Genomic DNA, 22,759 nt, shown 5'->3' with positions numbered 1-22,759 from the left:
CACTGGATTTAGAATGAGATCTGGGTTTTAATTCTAACTCTGCCGTTTACTAGCTGGGTGGCCTTGGTCATCTCTGAGCCTCAATTTGCTCCAGCAAAATGAAGAAAATAACCCTTGTCTTACAAGGTTGCTGTGAGGATGAAATGAAGTTAGCGCATGGTAACCATCTAATTAATGAAAGCTCTTACTGTTATTAAAAGAACTAATTCAGGTAATTTATAAAGACAAGTGAGGACCTATTCAGTAGATCTTTAAGGTTCATAAGAACAATGAATAGAATTTCTTGCTTAATATCAACCCTTTTACGTAGTTGATCAGTTAAAACGTTGAAAATATAGAAGTCTTTGGAAAAATTCTTAGGTGGTAGTTAAAAACACAATATAGCATTCTCCTAATTGTAAAAAAACAACTCCTTTAAAACTTGAATGTGAAGGTCATCTCATTCATTTTTTTTTTTATATAGGAAAGAAAAAAATTGAAATTAACAGTATGGATCAGCTCAGAGAGGTGTAGCTTGGCCTACAGCTAATGCTCATGGAAAATGCAAAACTGGTCTTTATGTCATAAATAGCTCTAGAGTTGTTTGGGATGCACTTGTAAACATTCCTATAAATGTACCTGATTGTAGTACATTTGTATCTGAATCTTCAGCTCAAAGTTTATTTACGATTTTGAAAAAATTGTTATATGATAAAAATCATCTATTAAGGGTTGTGCAACACTTGGCCTTGAATTTTTTTTTTATTTTTGCCCTCACTGATCACTTCACATTTCTGGAAAAGGATCATGCTGTAGTGATGTGTTTCAATTAAAGTAGACGAGAGCAAGATGCAACTGGCCATTAAAATTAATTTTAGAGTTAGTGTGTTTGTTTTCTGGGATTAATTGGCTCTAGCCACATTTCATTTAACTTTTTTCTTTGCCCTCTTTTTTAACAGCCTGACCACAGCCCCACTGAGCAGGATGATAGGACTCCTGGCCGACTCCAGGCTGTCTGGCCACCCCCAAAGACAAAAGACACAGAAGAAAAAGTGGGATTGAAGTACACTGAAGCAGGTAATGTGAAAAGAAGCCGGGTACCTGGGAATGAATCTCTTGCTGCAATGGCTGTTAGTTCTAGTTCAATAGACTCTCAGAGTTTGAATTTTGTTTCATTATAAAATGTAACGCTGAAGGCTTTTCTTTTTGGTTGTGCTGTTAAAGCGAACCCTGGTACATTTATCGTTAATGACTCTCTTGGAGATGAAAGGTGAATGCAATGGAATGAATGAGGGGGGCGGTGTGTAAAGTAGGAGACCCTTTGGGCAACTAATGGAGAAGGTAGATTACAGATTCCTCAGGAAGCAGGTGGTTGGCCCCCATAGAGTGCTATGTGAGCTGGCAGGGTTGCTGGAAGAGGCAGAGTATGAATCTCCAGAGCTGCAATCTGATTTGTTGTTTGTGAGTAATTCTTTTGAGCTACAAGAACCTTGTGCAGAGCGAATGTACGGATACCATATCAGTTACTCTTCTACTTTTGTTAGACAAAGCTTTTTTTAATGCATGGCCAATTCTAAAGCAATCTAACTCTCTGGAAACCTTCCCAGGAGCTTTGCTTGAAAATATTTAAATTGAATGGGGATCTAGATATTTTTACTTTTTAAGTGAAAGATTCACATGAAACTAAACAAAAATGAAGAATTGAGAGGATGGTATATCTTATTGTATATGTGTGTCTGCACGTATCTCTGAAAACGTTGTCTTCCTCATATTTGAAGATTACCTATACAGGCTTATATTTTGCTTGTTGTCTTAGGTATGTATGTATATTAAGATCAGTCTCTCTGACTATAGAGAAATACTTCTTTCAGTTCCTATTCATTAGCAGACACAAGTGGATCAAAGTTTGGGTGGTTTAGCAATATGGGTTGTCTGTAGTACTGTGAAATGACTTCAGTGATTGAGAACATAGACGAATCTCATTGGTAAATGAATCTCAAGTTCTACAACCTGGTTGCTTTTAGCTTCCATTTTCACAGTTGCAAACTTCTGACTACCCCAAGACAACTATTTCGTAGCATTTTTTTCTGCAGTGGTTGACTTATAGAATGAAAATTATCATAGCCTTATTGGAAATAGATAGCTATTTCAGTCTTCTTGCCTACATTTGATTTTCCAGAATTGGAATGCTTGTGATTGCAATATTGAACCACCTACCAAGTTATCTTTCGCATGATCTGGCAGAGTTTTAACAAATAAAAGTGCTGAAGTTTTCGCTTCAGTGAAAACCCAGAGTGTCATAAGTTCTTATTCCTAGTTTATATTGGTAATCTTCATCTTGTCCCTTCCGGTGCATTGTGGCAGTCTTCCTTGTCATATGAGCATTTGCTGAGTAGAGAAGGAAATAAATGTCATAAATTGTTTTTCAATCCACTTCAAGTAATATTTGGGAGCGTTGGTACCTCTGCAGAGATTCTTTGGTCTTCACTCTGTCCTCTTCCATTTCCAGAAACTCAGAGGAGCTCTGTAACTTACCTTTCCCAGTCTTTTTTTGGTCATGAAATGTGTCCTCAGAGCTGTCTAAGGTCGTGGATGAGATGAGGAAAGGGTGAATAAAGATAGCGCTGTTGGGTGGGTTGTGATGGCACAGTGACAGTGAGAGAGAGGGAGGGCTGGCTGTTGTCTGGAGAAGGCATCTAGGACCCAAACCAGTTCCCTTGGGTGGCAGGACTGTGGCTGACTTACCCTGCTCCCAGGTCTGGTGCTCGGCTTCTTGAGAGCCTTCTAGGTGCCTCCTTACTCAGCTGATATACTTTTGGGGGTATCAAGAATAAAATACTCCATGCCCCTGTTTATCCCATTACTCAATACCAGCATATGGTTGCCTTGTCATTTATTGCTAATTTTGAGGATGTTAAGATTTTCCATGTGATTTTCTTAAACTCTTGTTGAAAAACTGAAGTCTCATAAGTATTTGGTTTATAGTTTAACACATTTTGTGGTATTTCCATTGGTTTCCTTGCCTTTAGGGAAACATACAAAATTTGCCATTGTGAATGGAGCACAGAGAGAAATTAGATCCAAGATATTTCAAGGTGTTTGAAGTCTTATGGTTTTACATCTTTAGTGCTCGTTATTTTTCCTAGGGTGTATTATTCAGTAAATTAGTGAAATGGGAGGTGAAGACTCAAGCATTCATATTTCAAGGATGCTGTTGGAATTCTGTGCTGTCAACATCTAAACTCAGTCCTTGGCAGAGCTGAGAAAGAGACGGTGTTGCTCCTCATGAGTCCCACACTGTCCCTGAGCTACCCTCAGCCACTTTGGACTTGACACTGCTTGGATTTGCCTCTATTCAGCGTTTATCGTTTGATGATCTTTTTCTGAGGGCTTAAGAGATCACCTAATACTGTAAACTTAGTTTGTTCAAGGATAAAAAGAAAGCTGAGATAAGAGAACCTGTCTCTTTAAACTATGGGTTCTGGAGTCCTCTCAGCCATATGAAGATAGCTGACTACTGTTGCTGGAGCCTACTGCCACAGATGCTCTCTCCTGACACTCCCAAAGCCATCAGCATCATCTGTAGCTGCTGACACTGCAGCTACCTCCCTTGGCAGCTAAAGCCTTTGGCTCCCACTAGAGCCTCTGATCCATTCTGATGACATTGTGCCCTCCATCAATGGCACTTCCACTGCCAATATATGAGCTTTCAGAGCCTTGGTGATGTGCCAATTGAGAGAAACACCAGCCGCCACCAAAGCTGTCACTCAAGGGACTGCCACGGGTGCTGGAGTTGACCTCTACCACTCAGGGAAGGGCCCCAGTGTTAACTGGGCCCGAATTACTCTGCTCAAATTAGAGGGAATGGCTTTCTCCTGTCTCTTGTGCCGTGCTTTCTTACATTATTGTCAATGCAATTCTGCTTTGAGTTTGGGATGCCTCGCAGCCATTTTGAGTGAAAAGAGCATTTTTCCTCTTTTCTTTGGAATTCAGCTGGGGACAATCTGAGTGACAGGCCCTATATTCTCAGAATTGTCTTTTCTCCCCTGAGTATAGGAGCTTGCTATTGAAATAAGCTTGTGAGATGATCTTGCTTTTTTAGGAGAAATGTTTTAGTTTGCTCCTCACATCCTTAAACAGTTAATCAAGCCATGGTGAGTCTGTGCCACTTTCCTCTGCTGCTGACAGTACAGAAACATCTGGATGCAGTGAATTTGACAAGCTTGTGAAGCTCGAGGCTAAGTAAAACCCAGTCATAACAAAGTGAAAAGGTGTTCTGTGATCCAATACAAGGGAATGTAAGAGAGAAACTCTGCCTTTAAGTTTGTCTCCTGAGAAATAGAAAACCAGAGTTCTCTTCCTCTTGCAGTACACTGTCCTGTACGTGGTGAGGTTATCTAAGGGTTAGTAACTTGCCAGAGTCTTAAAACAACAACAAAACTGGATAGCGTAAGGATGTTCTAGTATCATAGAATCTTTGAATCATAGAGTTCACATAGGGTGAAACATTTTATCTCAAACTTGATTGAAATTTTTCTCAACCTCATCGGGTCACTTTTTTTCTTTAGTGAGTTATAAATGCACTTAGCCGTATTTTTCTCTTTTGATGTTTATCTATATTACTATATTAACCAGGATCCTGTTGGGAATCAGGCGACACATTCAAATTGGGTGATTTGACTGAGAGTTTATTAGAGGTGTGGGCAGGGTTTAGGAAAAGCAGTAAGAGATGGGTTAGTGCTCTGGGGCTAGTAATAGTGAGGAGTTTCTATAGCCCTAGACCTGAAGGGGCAAGGGTAGAAGAAGCTGTTGGTGAAACCCAGAACTTGAGAGGGAAGTAGAGTGCTGTGGAGAGGGCTGCCCACCAGGAGCGGTGGCCTTCAGTGGAGGGATGCAGTGACCTGATAGGGGGAGGGAGCTGGGGGAATAAGTACCTTCACCCTGTTACCCTGCTCTCTGGTCTCCCACTATCACTCCCATTGACCAAACCAAAGAAAAGTCAGAGGACGGGGAGCCACTTTATGCCATCTCTTTAGGCTGGACAATGGGGGTCCGAATAGGGCTCAGAAGGAGGAGAGTGGATCTGGAGAGGCAAACAGAAGATATCATGCACAGGTACATTGCTGATAGAATCCAGGTGAAAGAAGGTTCTAAAGCCCCTCAGCCTGCATGGAGGAGGATTGTCACACACTTACCTCATTACCCCTGACCACACGGGGTCCTAACACAATAGCATGAAGAAAAACTCTTGATTTTTATCATCCTGAGGGTGGGTTATGTTTTCTATTCCAGTCAGTCTATTGAAAATATGATGGCTCTCATTCAGAGCTCTGCTCGCTGGATGCCTCCATCTCCTTAATGTACAGTCTCTGTAGATCTCAGAAGATCTTCCATAAGTTTTAAGTTTCCTTACAGTATAACAAAATAAAATAAAAAATAAATTTGGAAATATCTACAAATATCACAAAGCAAAAGAAACTTTCTATAATTCTGTTTCTTAGAGTAACTGTTGCCAACATTTTGAATTATAATAGGCCTATATGATTTTAATACTTTTTTTGGGAGGGGAGGAAGATTGCCCTGAGCTAGCATCTGTACCAGTCTGCCTCTGTTTTGTATATGGGTTGCCACCACAGCATGGCTTGATGAGCTGTGTGTAGGTCCACACCCAGGATCCAAACCTGCAAACCCCAGGCTGCTGAAACGGAGTGTGTGAACTTAACCACTATGCCACTGGGCCGGCCCCTTAAATGTTTTTGGTCACACTGTGAAGACTGCTTTTCTTACTTGAAAACTTGACTATATCTTTAAATCATTTCTTAAAATGATATCTACATGTCGACAATGATTATATTTATAGAAATTTAGGTGTTGGCCCTGTGGCTGAGTGGTTAAGTTTGTGTGCTCTGCTGTGGCAGCCCAGGGTTTTGCTGGTTTGGATCCTGGGTGCGGACATAGCACCACTCATCAGGCCGCTCTGAGGTGGCATCCCACGTGCCACAACTAGAAGGACCCACAGCTATAATATACAACTATGTACTGGGGGGATTTGGGGAGAAAAACAGAAAGAAAAAAAAAAAAGAAGATTGGCAACAGTTGTTAGCTCAGGTGCCAATCTTTGGAAAAAAAAAATTTTAGGTAAGTTATATGTAATATAATAATGGAAATAACGATGCTGTAAATATTTTTGTTCATAAGTGTTTTTATCTTTAATAGTATTAGGATAAATTCTTTGTGATGGAATTGCTAGATATAAGGCTATATGCCTTTTAGGGTTTTTGATGCATATTAATAAACTGCTATATTTTTTCTTACCGAATCTTTAGATAAAAATGCTTTTAAAAACGGAATATTTTAATAATTTGCTCTAGTTTTACTTATTGTGTTTTCTGGCATATAGAAGTTTTAAATATTTATATAATCAAAATCTATCCTCATTTTACTGTATAATTTTTCTGTTGGCTTAGGTTGACTTCTATTCAAAAATCATCTATATTTTCAAATTGTTAAATGATTTCCTTCTACCTCTTTCCTTATTTTCTTCCTTCCTTCCTTCTATTTCATATGAAAAATTCATTTTGGTGCATGACCTGGGGTAGAGATCTAAGACAACTTTTTTTCTAAGTTGCTAATTTTACAGCAGCCTTCTGGAGTAATTATTCCTCTCCTTGCTAAGTTTTAGACTGTTTTGGATGTTCTGTTCCCTTTGTGTTTGTATTTTGTACCCGTTTCTTAATTATTGCAGCGTTATAATGTGTCTCAGAATCTGTTGGAGTTCTCTTGCATACTTTTAAAAAATGTTTTTGGCTTTATTCGTATTTATTTATTCCAGAAAATCTTAGTTTACTTGTTTATGTTTCAGAAGGATCCCTTTAGGATTTTTATTGGAATTACATTGATTTATAAGTTAATGTGAAGGTGGGAATGAGAATTGTGGTCTCTAAAATGCTTAGTATTTCCACCCAGGAACATATAAAATGATCCAGATTTTCTTTTATGACTCAGTTAACTAAATATATATCCTGTACTTAGTCTTTGTAAACATATTCCCAGGCATATTATTCTTTACAAACACATGATATGAATTTGTGTCTTGTGACTTGTTTATTTTTCCTAAAAGGCAAATGCATTCCTAAGAATCTAGTGACTCACGCGTGCCAGCTCCTCTGTAGACTTCCCTCTGGAGGCTGGGCTGACACTTGGATGGACAGACTGATCTCAGGGGTACCTTCCCTCAGTTTTACTCTGGTTAGCGCTTCTTCATGTTCTGACACTCCTTTAGAAATGTAATGCTAGAAAGCTACAGAAGAAAATACTGCAGTATCTTCTTCATGTATTTCAGACCCTCCTCCCCTCACCCAACCTCCCCAGGTTCAGATGAAGGGCCTTTGTTATAAATGTTCAGCCCAGAGCTGGGTTCCCTTTCCTGTTCATGTCCTACTTTGTATTATGAAAGATGGTCTGAAACATCTCATTATTAAGAAACTTAAAAAATGTTGTCATGGTGTGTGCCTCAGCATCCTGAGAGGAAATGAAGTTAATGTCTGAGAGAACTGACAGTGACTTAATTACCCATGGAATGAGGGAGAAAAAAGTACAAAGAAAAGCACTCTTGTTTTCTGAAATAAAATTAACTGTGCGTAGTTGCTTTCTTCCCCACTGTGTATCTGGAAAAGCTCTTCTCTCCACTTGCTGCGCTTCAGACCTGGCCTGCGGCTGTGGGATGGCATATGGGCGGCCCTGCTGAGTGAGCACGGCTTTTTTAGAAGACAGGGTCTAGCATGGGGCATTGTGGTTATTGTGAGTGAGCAAGCTGTCAGTGTGTGTGGCATCTCTTGGGGCTTACTAACACCACCGTGGACTTCAGAGTAACTCAGAAGCATCCCTATTTAGAGAATTTTTGATGAGATAGAGAAATAACCCGTCCCTCAACTTAGCTAAGATCGGCCTACTTTCTGGTTTGTCTCTAACTTGGGTTACCTTGGTTATAAAGTGACAGAGCTGTTTGCCACCCTTCCTGGTGAGTCAGACATCCTTGCTTCACCAGTCATGGAGAGCTATAAATATCTTGGAATATTTCTTGGCCTACTGTACTTTCTAAAACTTCTCCATTCATAGCTAACAGACTGCCTTAGCCATGAATGGATTTTCCTGAATTCCATGAATGAATGTCATATGTCTAGACAAGTTATTCTCAGTGTCTCCTTTTTTGATGCAAGCAATGGGTTTGTTCACTGTATATTGGCTTTTGTGACGATTGTGGAGTGATAGTGATAACCCAGAAATTGGCAGCTGTACAGACTAAAGAACAGGAATGCCTTGCATTTTGTGGCTGTAGAAAGAGAGTGACCTGGGAAACTAGAGGGTGAAGCTCATGTGTCCGGCTTCCACTTACTTTATGGCTGGGAGCACTGGGGAGAGGTTGACTTCTGTACATAAATGGGAACTAAAGCTCGATAGTAAGCAGAAGGAAGCCCAGGCTGTGGACGAGTGACTCAGCAATCACATGTTGTGTTGAAGGAAATATTAGTAAAGGCTTTTGGCTCAGGGGAGTAGAAGCAAGAGATTAAAACATAGAATCTGGAATTTTAGGATATTGAAAATTTAGAGCTGCCAGCATCTTAAAAATCATTTAGTTCATCCTACTCATTTTACTCTGAGAGCCAGAGAGGATATGACTTACTGAAAGATACATATAATTAATAAAAGAGCTGAAATTACAATTTAGAGAGAAGAATGGCAGCTCCAAGTTGGGAAGGGATTGGAGAGAGATGGATATTTTTCCTGCCAATATACTGGCATTTAAAGATCGAGCAAGGAAAATACATGGGAATGGAGCATTTAAGAATTACGCTGGTTATTGAAAAAAATTATGGGAGTTGAGTGAGTATCTGAATAATAAAGGGTACCATACCAGCTTACCAGACGCATCTGCAGAAATTGACCAGATCATTTCATGCTGCTTTTTTGACTCACAAAAATCAAAAAAGGGAGTTTTAATGGTATTTTTAATGCTAGTGAGGCTCACTTAAGTGATTTAAAGCAAATAAAAATCCTTCTGGTTTGCGGATTCTTGCAAAGTTCAGATGGGGCTCGTTCAGTTAACGTTTGTCAAGCCACAGTTTGTGTGCTAAAATGCATGGTGTACCCTTTTTTGATTTTAGGAGGTACACGAACAAACATTTTTATTTGAAAAGTTATATATTTCAGTAGGTTTACTGTGTCTTAGCAAAAATAAAATGAGAGCTCAAATCACTTTGAGGCCTTTTTTGGGGAGATGAGAATGAAGCTTGATATGCCATATCTTATGACACATTTTACAAATACTTCCTTTCAATATTTTTCTTCTTTCTCAAAATTTCTATCCAGGTGGCCCCATTTTTATTCTCTCTGTCAAATCTTCATCTCTTGCCAGCCACCAAGTGTTCTTTTTCTGGAACCTCTATCAAGCAGCCTCTCCACCTTTCCTCCTTCAGCATCTTCCCCTCCTAGCTCCCTCCCTCAACCTCTTCATTTGCGGCTCCATTAGTCACTTCTTCTCCATCTCCCTTTAGTGTGCTCCTAGCCATCAAAGAAAAGGCACTCACTCCTTCAAATCCCTTCTCCAGAGGAAGCAGCTGGGAAATTGTAAATTTTTTTCTATAGAAAGAACAAATGACTTGATTTCTGAGAAATATCTAAACACAAAGTTTCAATATCTAAACTCTTGAGCGTTCTCCTCAGATAAAGAGAGGCACTGGATGGAGGGATGGGAACATACGAGGAGAAAGGTGGAAAACTGTCTTAGAGGGAAAGGAAAATAAAACCAGGGAAGTCCTGAGGACCTACTTAACTTTGGAATTACGTTTACTTCAGATTTCATGAATATGAGCATCAAATGGACTTGAGTTTGAAGTTTGGGTCTGTCACATATTAGCTTTGACTTGAGTTGATATCCTCATCTTATAAAAACAAGGGTGATGAATTTAAATAATTCTTGTAAAGATAAAATGAGATAATAAAGTTCAATGGCATCACAATTGTCTTTTTTAAATGAGTTTTTCTTGAAGTATAACCTATGGGAAATTGCTTATATGACAAGTGTATATAGTTCTATGAATTATAACAAAGAATATACTCATGTAACCACCATGCAAGTCAAGAAATATATTACTAGCACCCAGAAGCTCCCTCTTGCCCCCTTCCAATCCCCATAATTTCCCTTTTCCTCAGAGGAAACCTCTATCCTGATAGCCAAGGCTGTAGATTAGTTTCACCTGCTTTTGACCTTAATATAAATTGACTCACTTTTTTGTCTGGCTTCTTTCCTTCAACATTAGTTCAAAAAACCAAACCTGTTGTTGCATGAACCTGTAGTTCATTTATTTTCATTGCCTTATAGTATTTCATTGTTGAATATATCACAATTTGTTTATCCATTTTAATGATGATGGACATTGGTGTTTGCCCCAGTTTTGGGATGTTATGAATATGTTGCTATAAACATTCTTGTGCGTGTCTTTTGGTACCCATAGGGACACATTTCTCTTGGGTATATACTTGAGAGTGGACTTCCTGATCATAGGCTGTGTCTGTATTCAATGTCAGTAGATGCTACCTAACAGTTTTCCAAAGTGATGGTATCAATTTATACTCCCACCTGCAGTACATCACAGTTCCAGGTGCTCCACATCTTTGCCAACATTTGGTGTGTTGGTCTTTCTACTTCAAGCCATTCTGGTTTTAATGGGCATTTTCCTGATCAAGCACTTTCTCATATGTTTGACCATTGAATATCTTCTTTTGTGAAGTCCCTGTTCAAGTCACTTGTCCGATTTTAATAAGTTGTGTATCTTTTATTTTGTAGAGAAGTTCTATTACATGCTGGATATAAGCCCTTTGGTTAGTTGTGTTGGAAATATTTTTCTCCACTCTGGATTGTCTTTTCACTCTCCTAATGATGCCTTTGATGAATTGAAATGCTCAGTTTTACTATCATCAATCTTGTTCTTATGGCTAGGATGTTTTGAGCCTTCTTAAAGTAATCTTTCCCTAACGCAATCATGAAGATATTCTCAATTTCCCTTGAAAAGGCATTAGCACTCTTTATTTAGACCCACAACACACCGGGCATTGATCTTTGCATATGAGTTGAGGTGGGGTCAAGTTTGTTTTTTCCATATCCAAATTACCTAGAAGTATTTACTGAAGAACCTACCTTTTCCCCTCTCCCACCACCCCCACCAGACTCTCTCTTCTGTTCCACCATTCTCTATTCTCTAGGCTTATCTAACTGTGTACCAATCTCACACTGTCTTATTGACTGTAACTCCATAATACTCAAAATAATCCACCAGGATATGCCCTCTTACTGCAGTGGCTCTCAGCTCTTTGTATTTCTGTATGCATTTGGTAATTACTTTTTATCAATTTTGACATTATGATTTTGATTTTGATTGCATTGACATCTTTATAATACTGAGTTTTTAATAAAAAATATAGTATATCTTTACATAAATCAAATATTTATTTGAATGTAGTCTCCTCTAATTTCTCTCAGTGTTTTATGATGATCTTTGTAGAGGTTTTACACAATTTCCTTTAAATTTATTTCTAAGTATTCTAAAATTTTTGATGCAATTGTGCATATGTTTTTTAAAATTCCATTTTCGGACTTTTTTGTTAGGATCCCTCACTCCTCGCTCCCTCTCACATTGACCTTGTATTCAACTTACTCACCTTGTATTCAAGTATCTGGCAAACTTGCTGCCATACAGCTTTTTTTATATTGGGAAAAAAAAGGATCTTTCCATCTCAGTACATACATAGCATTCTCATTCTACCTCATCTTTTTAATGGCCGCAGAGTAGTTAATAAAATAGTAACTGTAACGTATTAAACTATTCCCTTACTCATGGATCTTTCAATCACTTAGAATTTTTTGCTGTTGCAACCAATGCTTTAACGAAATTGCTGTACTTCTGTTTTGTGCATACCTGGAAGTGCTTTGATAGGATAGAAGCAGAATTGCTGTGTTAGAGTCCTTGCCCATTTTAACCACTGGGAGATACTGCACAATTGCCCTCTCAAAATATTGATCCAATTAGTATTAAACTAAAACAAGAATGTCCATTACTCACACTTCACCAATGCTCATTTAATCTATGCTAATCTAATGGTTAAAAATTGCATACTTTTTTTTTTTTTTTTGAGGAAGATTAGCCCTGAGGTAACTACTGCCAATTTTCCTCTTTTTGCTGAGGAAGACCGGCCCTGAGCTAACGTCTGTGCCCATCTTCCTCTATTTTTTTCATATGTGGGATGCCTGCCACAGCATGGCTTGACAAGTGGTGCCATGTCCACACCTATGACCCGAGCCAACGAACCCCAGGCAGCCAAAGCGGAACATGCGAATTTGCTGCGCCACCAGGCCGGCCCCTGCATAGTATTTTTAACGTGTGTTTCTCTGATACTAGCAAGGTTGGACATCTTTTCATTTTAGCTTTTGTGACTTGCCTGCTGGTGTTCTTTGCGCTTTTGTAAATTGGGTCTTTATTCTTAATGATTTGAAGGAGTTTTTATATACTAAGGAAACTAGTCCTTTGACTGTTATGTATATTGTGATTGTAGTCTCCAGCTTGCCGTGAGTTTTATCTCCTGCTGTCTTTTATTATATGGAAATTGTGTGTTTTAGGTAGTCATGTCTCTCCTGGATTTGTTGTGTTATTGGTCTTAAGGAAGCCTAACCTAAACTTTACCAATATGTATATTTTAATTAATACATACACATATATGTTTAGATTTTTATTCACTCCAGAATTTTTGTGCGTGGTGTAGATAACAATGTGTTGAAGGTGCTAGTGTGCTGTAATGATTTAGGGAGCTTTGGCTATGGAATCAATGTCATGCAGTCAAATTTTAGGCTTCAGCAGTGACTGGGAAAGTTAATTATCTTTACTGGGCAAGTTACTGGTAAGATAATTACCTATTTAAGCTTTAGGTTCTTTGTTTTTTTGAAAAAAAAACAAGGTTTTTTTATGCTTTGGGTTTTTTGTTTTTATTTTTTATTTTTTGGTGAGGAAGATTGGCCCTGAGCTAACATCTGTTGCCAGTCATCCTCTTTTTTTTTTTTCTCCCTAAAGCTCCAGTATCTAGTTGTATATCCTGGTTGTAAGTCATTCTAGTTCTTCTATGTGGGATGCCAACTCAGCATGGCTTGATGAGCAGTGCATAGGTCTGTGCCTAGGATCCAAACCAGCAAACCCTGGGCTGCCAAAGCAGAGCACGTGAACTTAATCACTTGGCCATTGGGCCGGCCCCCCAAAAAAGTTTTTAGTATTCTTTGAAGTAGTGCATTTAAAGACCTTAACACAGTGACTGGTACCTTGTGAAACCAAAATAATGTAAGCTGCTGTTAGTTTTGCTTTTCCCACGTTGATAACTTCTTTCCCCAACGCCATTTAATAAATAGCTCATTCTCGCTCTGCAGATATGGAGTGTCCACTCTCACATATGTAAACGTCTTTGTATGTGCTGATCTATTTCTAGACCCTTTAATATTCCTTGTTATGTTTATCTAGACCTTGTGCCTATTTTATGTCTTTGCAGTTGATGTAGTTTAAAAGTTATTTAAATATCTGGTCACACAAGTCACCTCACTTCTTTTTTTCCCTCTAAATTGTGTTTGGGTAAATGTCCACATATGATTACAATTGTTCTTGTATGTGAAGTTGAAAGTCAGTTTCTCAAGATCTGTGAAATGATCCCAAGGAGTTCTGACTGGAATTTTATTAAATTGTAGGTCAGTGTGAGAGGGGCTGATAAAACTTGTCTTCCCATCCAAGAACAGAATTTCTCTCTAGCTATACAGGATTTCTCGGATGTTCTTCAGCAAAGTTGTACTGTGTTCTTCTTAGAGCTTGTGCACGTTAAATTTGTGCATATTTGATTATAAGTGGGTTTCATTTCTCAGTATGTTTTTCAATTGTTTTTTTGGTATAACAAATTGATTTTCATGTTTCTAATTCTGACTTTATATTCTAGTCTTTCAGTTGAGCCTTGTTTTTTTTTTTTTGGTGGACAAATCATCACAGTTTGTGTTTTACTTTTTTATTTTAAAATATACATAACAAAATTTACCATCTTAACCAATTTAAAATTTTTATCACTTTATTTAAAAGCATTTATTCGCCTTGTGTATGTAGCACATAATGGTTTACATAATAGGTGAATAGGCATTAATTATTAAGTACACTATTCAGTAGTGTCACTTATATTCATGTTGTCCAATGGATCTCCAGAAATTTTTCATCTTGCTAAACCGAAACTATACCCATTAAACAGCTCCTCATTTCTACCCCCCCCCCCCCACACTCAGGCAACCACTATTCCACTTTCTCTTTCCATGAACTTGACTACTCTAGGTATCTCATATAAATAGAATCATACAGTGTTTGTCTTTTCGTGACTCGCTTATTTCATTTAGCATAATGTCCTCAACGTTCATCCATGTCTCTGTTTTCTTCTTTTAAGGCTGAATGATGTTCCACTGTGTGTATATACCACAGTTTGTTTATCCATTCATCCATTGGTAGTCACTTGGGTTGCTTCCATTTTTTTGGCTATTGTGAATAAGGCTGCTGTGAACATGGATGTACAAATACATCCTTAAGACCCTGTTTTCACTTCCTTTGAGTGTATACCCAGAAGCGGGGTTGCTGGATCATGTGGTAATTCTCTTTATTTTTTGAAGAACCTCCATACTGTTTTCCATAGCACCACTTTACATTCCCACTAACAGTGCATGAAGGTTCCAATTTTTCCACATCCTTGCCAACACTTGTTGTTTTCTGGAGTTTTGCTTGTTTAATACTAGCCACCTTAATCAGTGGAAAGTAGTGTCCCATTGTGACTTTGATTTGCATTTCTCTAATGATTAGTGATGTTGAGTGTCTTTTCGTGTGCTTATTTGCCACTTGTGTATTTTCTTGGGAAAGAGTTTATTCAAATCCTTTGCCTATTTTTTTTTTTTTGTAAAGATTTTATTTTTCCTTTTTCTCCCCAAAGCCCCCTGGTACATAGTTGCATATTTTAGTTGTGGCTCCTTATAGTTGTGGCATGTGGGACACCGCCTCAGCGTGGCCTGATGAGCAGTGCCATGTCCGCGCCCAGGATCCGAACCAGCGAAACCCCGGGCCACTGAAGCGGAGTGCACGAACTTAACCACTCGGCCATGGGGCCAGCCCCTCCTTTGCCCATTTTTAATCAGGTTTTTAGTGATAGAAAATAAAACACAAATTGTTACTTACTTTTTTCCTAATTCTTTTCTACTGCCTAGAACCTCTAAAACAAACCTGTAAAAGTAGTGATTAGTAGACATCCTTGTGTTACTCCCGACTTTTTAGGCTTCCTTCTAATATTTTACAGTTAAGCATTATGTCGGTCAAAGATTTTTTGGTCAATAACGTTTATCGAGTTAGGGAGCATTCTGTATAGACCTGGGCTTCTAAGTGTTGATATCACAAAAAGTAGTTCGAATTTAATATATTAAGGGTGTATTTATTGAAATGACTGTGTAAGTCATGTGATTTTCCTTTATCTAGTGATTACATTTTAGCTTTATTAATGTGGAACCATCTCTACATTCTTGAGATAGTCCTATTTCATCATGATGAAATTCTGAATTTGATCTGTTGATGTTTCTGGTCATTTTAAATAAAGAAAAGTCTTAGCCAAAAGTGATCAATTTTGTGAATTCAAGATAAGGGAAACCATTTAGAAATTTTCTATATTTTGAGTAGGAAAGTACACAGTGACTCAGGAGCAGAGCACTAGACTTGTTAAAATAGAAGACAACTAAATGGTTTTCAAATCTGCCTCCTGTGTTCTCTGTTATTTTTTTCTTAATGTTCAGACCCCTTCAGTGTATCACCCATCAAGATAAGTAAAATTAAACTGTGAAAAGCTGCTTTTGTGTGTTGAGCTACATGGCAAGGCTAGGATGACTCCTAGCAGATTTCCCTTGACTCAGGACACATATTCTCTCTTGTGTTGTAATCTTAGAAGTTGCAGGTAAATGGCTGTGACATCAGACTTACTGATGCTCCTAGATCATCTGACTCTTCTTTAGTAACATCCAGCACGTTATTAATGTCTAATTTATTGTCATTAATTCCACTATTACAAATAAAAATATATCCATTCACTTAGCAAATGTTTATTGAGCATCTACTATGTACTTGTAAGTGTGATAGGTGCATGGAAAAAGATGAATTAAGACGCTTGCGCTTAAGGAGCTCACAGTCCGTTTTTTTGTTTTTTCTTTTCTCGGTGGTGGGGTGGTAGGTAGGTGGCAGAGTAGTGTGGAGGAGAGGTGAAATGAACACAAATGAGAGCAATAAAACATTCTAATGCTCTTAATGAAGAAAGTATAGCATATAGTGGAACACAAAGGAGAGGGTGATCAATCCTATCCTGAGGAATTAGGATAGGCCTCCTGAGCAGACTTGGAAGACGGTAGGCTGGATACGTCAGGTGGAGGCAAGGTGGACCGATTATGCAGAGGAAAGACAGAGCAGGGCTTGTTTGATGAATTGCAAGTAGTTTATTATGATTAATAAGAGACAAGGGGGAATTGCATGTAAGAGTGTTATCTGTAGAGTTGAGGGAGGCTAGGTCTTTGGGAGAGAGAAATCATATAGCATGCCATGCTGAGGACCATGGAGTGTAGACAAGGTGGGTAGCCATTGAACGATTTTAGGCAAGGGAATACCAGGACCAAATAGGGGTTTTGTAAGACTGTTCTAGAGGTATTGAGGAAGATTATTGGTCTAGGAAGGAGGTAAGTGGCTGCTGTGGGGAAGTAGGAAGACCAGTTTGGAGTTCCTTGTAGTGGTCCAGAGGGTAGATGATAGAGGCAATCAGTGATTTCTATTATCTTGTGAACAGATACATTAAAAAATCTTTATTCATGATATTGAGTGATAATGAATCAGAGATCATCAAAATCAGTAGATACTCATTTTAGGTGATGGCTCATGTCTCTTTTCTTGCTAAACCTATTGCCATGGCTATTAGAAGAATAAAATGAGAAATTTGAATTGAAATTCTTATTTCTTTGCCCAGCCTAGGATGAACGTCACTTAATAGTGATGTATATTAATCTTTATTATATTTAGGGGTTACCTGCTTTGTGGATAAAATACATGTTCAGCTCTAGGTTGATTTGTCTGAAATGAACTCACATAGAACGAGTTGTCTAAAACCAAGTGACCAAAATTAATAGTCCTGACAACCTATTTCTGGTTTTAACAATAAGTAGTTATCATGTTTGCATCACTCAGACGAAATAACCCACTGCCATTCCACCAGGGGCTCTCTGTAACGAGCCACTTACTTTCTGAGGACATCAACTGCTCCTTGCCAGCCAACAAAATCAATGTCATGCCTTTTGAACTTGACAAACTGCCTCCGCCTCTTTATCTTTCAAACTCTACCCGTCTTTTACCCCAGTGCCAGTGTTGCTTCCTTTATAAGGCCTTTGACTATCTCACCCTCTCATGAGCTTTTCTGAATTCCTTGGCCACCAGGTACTGCCTATGATAGACCTTTTATTGTTAAATTTTTATTTAAATCATGTATTGTCTAACATTTTGTGTTGGTTTCATCCCCCAATTCAACCTTTCTCAATCTTCCATGGGGGGAGAGGAGAGAGAATCTAGGGAGCTTGTTAGTTTAGTTATCTGGAGTGGGGTCCACAAATCTCCTTTATAAACAACATGTGTGGGCATTTTGAGCATAGTGCTAGATCAGCGGTCTTCAAACTAGGGGACACAGAAGGATCCTTCAAGGGGTACAGTGGAGGATGGATAATGTTGAGCAAATTACTTTCCAGATCCTCAGCTTCCATTAGTGCTCTTAATTTAAATGAGGTTTTCACCCAGTTTATAAAGAAAAGGTAAAAGTCTCACCTATTCCAAATCTTGGTATACCTTGCTCTGAGGTAAAACCTCCAGGGTGTCAAAGGATAATTCCAAATAATAGTATCTGGGAAGACTTCTTTACTAGAGCATCCCAAAACTCATCCTATGCATTCCAGTAAGAGATACATTTCCAATTAGATTTTAATGTTTAATGATTACATTTGAATGTGTTGTTTTCATAAACAGGTTCTAAGAAAAAAATTATAAAAACTCAGTTCAGAGTCTAATAAAAACAACAAACACATAGCAAAGGAGATTGGATTGGTGGTTACCATAGGGGAAAGGGGGAGAGGGCAAAAGCGGTGATAATGCCTGGTGACAAATCGTGGTGTTATTAGATTCCATTAGCTACCTTTTAAAGAGAGTAATAGTTTTATTTTTAAGAGAGCAGTAATCATAAATTCCCCAGAATTTGTCCTTTGCAACTATTTAAACTTACAATGAAAAATTTTAGATGTCAGTTTAAAAATGTATGAGGAGTATGTTATTTAAAAAAAAAAAATTAGTGGGCGTGTGAGCAAGAGTTTGAAGAACACTGTTCTAATTTACACTGAAACATATGCATCAGAATCACCTGTGACCATGGAGATACTGGTTCTCATGTAGAAATGATAATGTGCATCATAACAGCTGACATTCGTTTAGTTCTGTGTGCCAAAGAAAGTGAAAGTGGCAGACTCACATCTATAAAAAGTGTCAATACTGTTTATCTTTCCTGAGGGCATGGCAAAGTTCCTTTCACTGTGGCTTGCTGCCTGGTTTTCAGTGGCTATAACTGGAGCCTAAGGTTATAAGGACGCAGACAATTCCCTCAAGTAAGAGCCTGCTCAGGGAACTTGCTTCCCTCCCACCCCTACACCTGTGGAGTCAGCCCGTCTTTATAGGTTATCAGAAGCTTCTGGATTCTCTCCGCCAACCCCTCACATTCTCTCCCCTCCTGACCTAAACTCAGATCAGCTGTAAGGTGTGTGAAGGGATGAGGCTGTGCAGGAGAGTGGGGATGGCAACGTCTCGACCAGGAACAGACATTCTGTCCTGTTGTGCTGTACCTGGAGAACTATCCAGCTCCTATGTCTGGGTCCAGCTTCCAGAACTCTGGGCTGGTCTCTGGGAGGTCAGCAAGAAAGGAGTCTGGTTTCTGTCTTTATTTCTTAATTTTAATAAGGCTCAGAAATCATGTTGTTTATTGTGGAGTTCAAAGTCATTAAAAAAAAAATGTGAATGGTTACAACCCTGATAACATATGTAGTACAAAAAAAAGCTGCAATACAGCAAAATGCTAACAGTGGTTGTCTTAGAGGGGTGAATTTTCCTTTTTTCAAATTCAAATTCCTAAATATAATTTCAAATCCCTAAATATAAGCGTGCTTATATTGCTTTTACAATTTAGAAATATTTTCTAAATTATCCTTTCTGAAAGAGGGGATGCTAGGAGCTCGTAAGTGCTACAAATGAATACTCTGCCCCTTGTACTACGGGAGGGTATTTCCATCTCTCATGGATAAGAACAGTAGTGAATATTGTTTTTTAAATCTGCCAAGCCCTATGGAAATAAACTAAATGTTATGCATGGATTAAATAAATTTTTATCCTCATAATTGTATGAAGTAGGTAGTTATCCATATTTTACTGACAAGGATACTTCAGCTTAGAAAAGTTGTATATTTGGATCCGGCCCCGTAGCCGAGTGGTTAGGTTCATGCACTCCACTTCAGCGGCCCAGGGTTTCACTGGTTCGGATCCCAGGTGCCAACATGGCACTGCTCATCAAGCCACGCTGAGGCAGCATCCCACATAGCGCAACCAGAAGGACCTGCAACTAGAATACACAACTATGTACTGGAAGGCTTTGGGGAGGAGAAGAAAGAAGAAAAAAAGATTGGCAACAGATGTTAGCTCAGGTGCCAATCTTTAAAAAAAAAAACTGTATACTTTTATTGGGCTTTGCAAAGCTAGTAGAGAGAGGAACCAATATTTGAACTGTGGTAGTTGGCTCCAGAGCCACTATTTTGTACCATTAAACCAGCAGATATGTCAGCTCACACCATGCTATGTCCTTTCACAATAAATAGAGGAACATTTCTAAGAACTAAAATGGGGATTCACTTTGGAATGAATGTAAAGAAATATTGGTTATATAGTGATGATGATTGGATAAAATCTTATGTGTTCTTACATGGAATTGTGTTTGGAGGAAGTATTTTACATAACAGACATTCAGCAATTTTATTTGAAATGCATACATTTTAGTATTTGAGCACCTTCTACATGCCAAGCTATGTTCTAGGTGTTTGAATTAGATCAGTGAATCAAAACAGAAGTTCCTGCCCTCAAGGAGGTTGCATGGGAGAGAGGAGGGTGATAGCAGTGAATAGAGATAATAAAGAAATATAGTAAATAAATTGTATAGTATATTAGATGGTGATAAGTGCTGTGCAAAACAAAAGCTGTCAGAGAGGCATTGGGACTGTGGTGGAAGGGTTGGTTGCAGTTTTAAGAAGGGTGGTTAGTGTAGGACTCACTGAGAAGTGACATTTGAGCAAATAAGAGAGATAAGGGAATGCAGGAAAAGGAACAGCCAGTGCAAAGGCTCTGAGTACAGGATGGGTGTGGTGTGGGCTGTGTGACTGGAGCAATCAAGCAATTAGACAGAAGAGGAGGTTCCAGGAGAAATGTAGAGCCAGAGCTTCTATACCTGGGGCCTAAGGACCTCTAAGGAGTCCAAGGATAAAATTCAGTGGTCTATTAACTTGGATGGGAAAAAAATCATTTTTATTTTTAATAATAACCTCTAAGATTTAACATTTCTTCCAATCATAAATGTAGGTAGAAAAACCTCAGTAACTTAATGAACCTATGACCTTGTCATCAATAGAAGTCACATTAGTTGTTGCGGATATCTTAAAATATGGTTGTGTTCATCACTACTTCAAAATTATGTTGGTTATTAGACCTGTGACTAGATCTTGTTGTTTAATGTGTTAATAAAGATGTATATATGTTACTACATCATAATTAAAAATATTTTGACAACTGAATTGGTTTCCTCTGTAATCTATTGTATTTTTTAAATTTAAAAACATTCTGAGGAGACCTAGACTTTGCCAACTGCCAAAGGCGGGGGCAGGGGGTCCATGCACAAAAATTAAGGAATCCCTGATGGGCAACATTGGAGGCCAGGGTAGGATATTGTTTGATGTTGACTTTGTGCTGAGAGTGAGACAGGGAGCTGTTAAAGAAGTTTGAGCAGAGGCATGGCATGCCTTTCCTTGTGTTTGGAAAAACTCACTCTGGCTGCTGTGTTGAACTAGAGACTGGGGGGCAGGGAGGTGTGGGGGGCAGGTGGACCCAAGGTCGCCTGGATTATTAGGAGATTAATATGGTGATCCAGGCAAGAGATTGTACTTGCACAAGAGATTGTGGCTTGAACTATGGTTGTAGCAATGGAAGCAGTAAAAAGTAATTGGATTCGGGATTTATTTTGGAGGTAGAACCACCACGTTTTGCTGATAGATTGGAGAGAACAGTCAGAGATGACATCAAGGTTTTTGAGCAATGGAAGGATGGAATTGCCACAGAATGGAGGAGAAGAATGTGCGTGGTAGGGGTAGATCAAAGCTTTGTTTCTGATCTGTTAAACTTGGGATTTGACATGCACAAGGAAATGTTAGCAGGCATTTGGATATGAGTGTGGAATTGGGGAAGAAGGCTTCTGAGCTGCAGATAAACGCTGCGGAGTCATTTGTACATGCAAAAGTTAATGTTTAAAACTTTGAGACTGAATGAGATGCCAAGTGTAGATGGAAAAGGGGAACCAGCAGTGATCCTGGGGAACTCCAACAGGAGGAAATGGAGGTGAAGAGGAAACATCAGCAAAGTAGATTGAGAAAGAGCACTCAGTGAGGCAGCAGGAAAACCAAGAGACTGTGGAGTCCTGGATACTAAATGAGAAAAGTGAATCAAGGAGGGAGGGGATGTGCCAAATGGTAGAGCCAGTAAAGTAAGGACTGAGAATTGACCATTGAATTTGGAAGCATGGAGGATATTGGAGGATACTGGTGGAGGGGGGTTGGGGCAAATTGGGGATTGGGGCAAACGCCTCCCTAATTTGGAGTGGGTTTAATAGAGAATGACAATCAGAGACTATGTGGACAACTTTTCTGAGAGGTATTGTTGCAAAAGGAACAGAATTTGGGTGGTAGCTGGTGGGGCAATTGGGATCAAGAGAAAGATTTCATTTTTTTCTAATTAAGATGGGGAAAAATAATAGCATTTTGGTATGCCAGAGGGAAAGTTCCGGTAGAAAGGAGAATTTGATGTGAGAAGAGGAAGACTTGCTGGAGTGATGTCTTTAAGATTGTGAGTAGAAGAGAGATCTTGTGGACTAGCAGAGCGCTTGGCTTGGATAGGAGCATGAAAAGTCATCTCCTGTAACAGATCCACAGGCAGAGAATGTGTATCAGTGCTGGCAGGTGGGAGGATGTGGAAGTTCTTCTGGCTGCTTCAGTTTTGTCCCTGAAGTAGGAAGCAAAGTAATCAGTTAAGAGTGAAGATGAAACAATAACAACAGCTAAAAATATATAATGTCTACCCATGTGCCAGGCACTGCTGTAATCACTGTACAAATACTAATTCTTAGCTTCACAACAACCTTGTGAGGTGGGGATCATCATTATCCCCATTTATAGATGAGGAAACAAAGACATGGAAGGTGAAATAACTCAGTAACTCAGGTCCCACTATTTGTGAGTGGCGGAGCTAGGATTTGAACCAGATCTTCTGGGTCCAGAGTCTGCTCTTGCAATCACAATACCTATTGT

General features: G+C 38.9%; 1 protein-coding gene across 9 annotated transcripts in view; it reads left to right on the top strand.

Annotated features, from left to right (window-relative positions):
* The window catches only part of FMN1 (formin 1), a 385,713-nt gene that overhangs the window by 123,569 nt on the left and 239,385 nt on the right, over positions 1-22,759 (top strand). For 6 of the 9 annotated variants that reach the window (XM_070239334.1, XM_023620627.2, XM_070239335.1 and 3 more), the window contains one exon: positions 939-1,056. The exons of the other annotated variants lie outside the window; for them this stretch is intronic. In XM_070239334.1, coding sequence (XP_070095435.1) covers positions 939-1,056 — 118 coding nt within the window. The remainder of the gene's footprint in view (positions 1-938; positions 1,057-22,759) is intronic. 9 annotated transcript variants of the gene reach the window in all.

This window comes from Equus caballus, chromosome 1 (genome assembly GCF_041296265.1).
Source record: "Equus caballus isolate H_3958 breed thoroughbred chromosome 1, TB-T2T, whole genome shotgun sequence".
Taxonomy (NCBI): Eukaryota; Metazoa; Chordata; class Mammalia; order Perissodactyla; family Equidae; genus Equus; species Equus caballus.
This window is presented reverse-complemented; position numbering and strand designations above follow the sequence as displayed.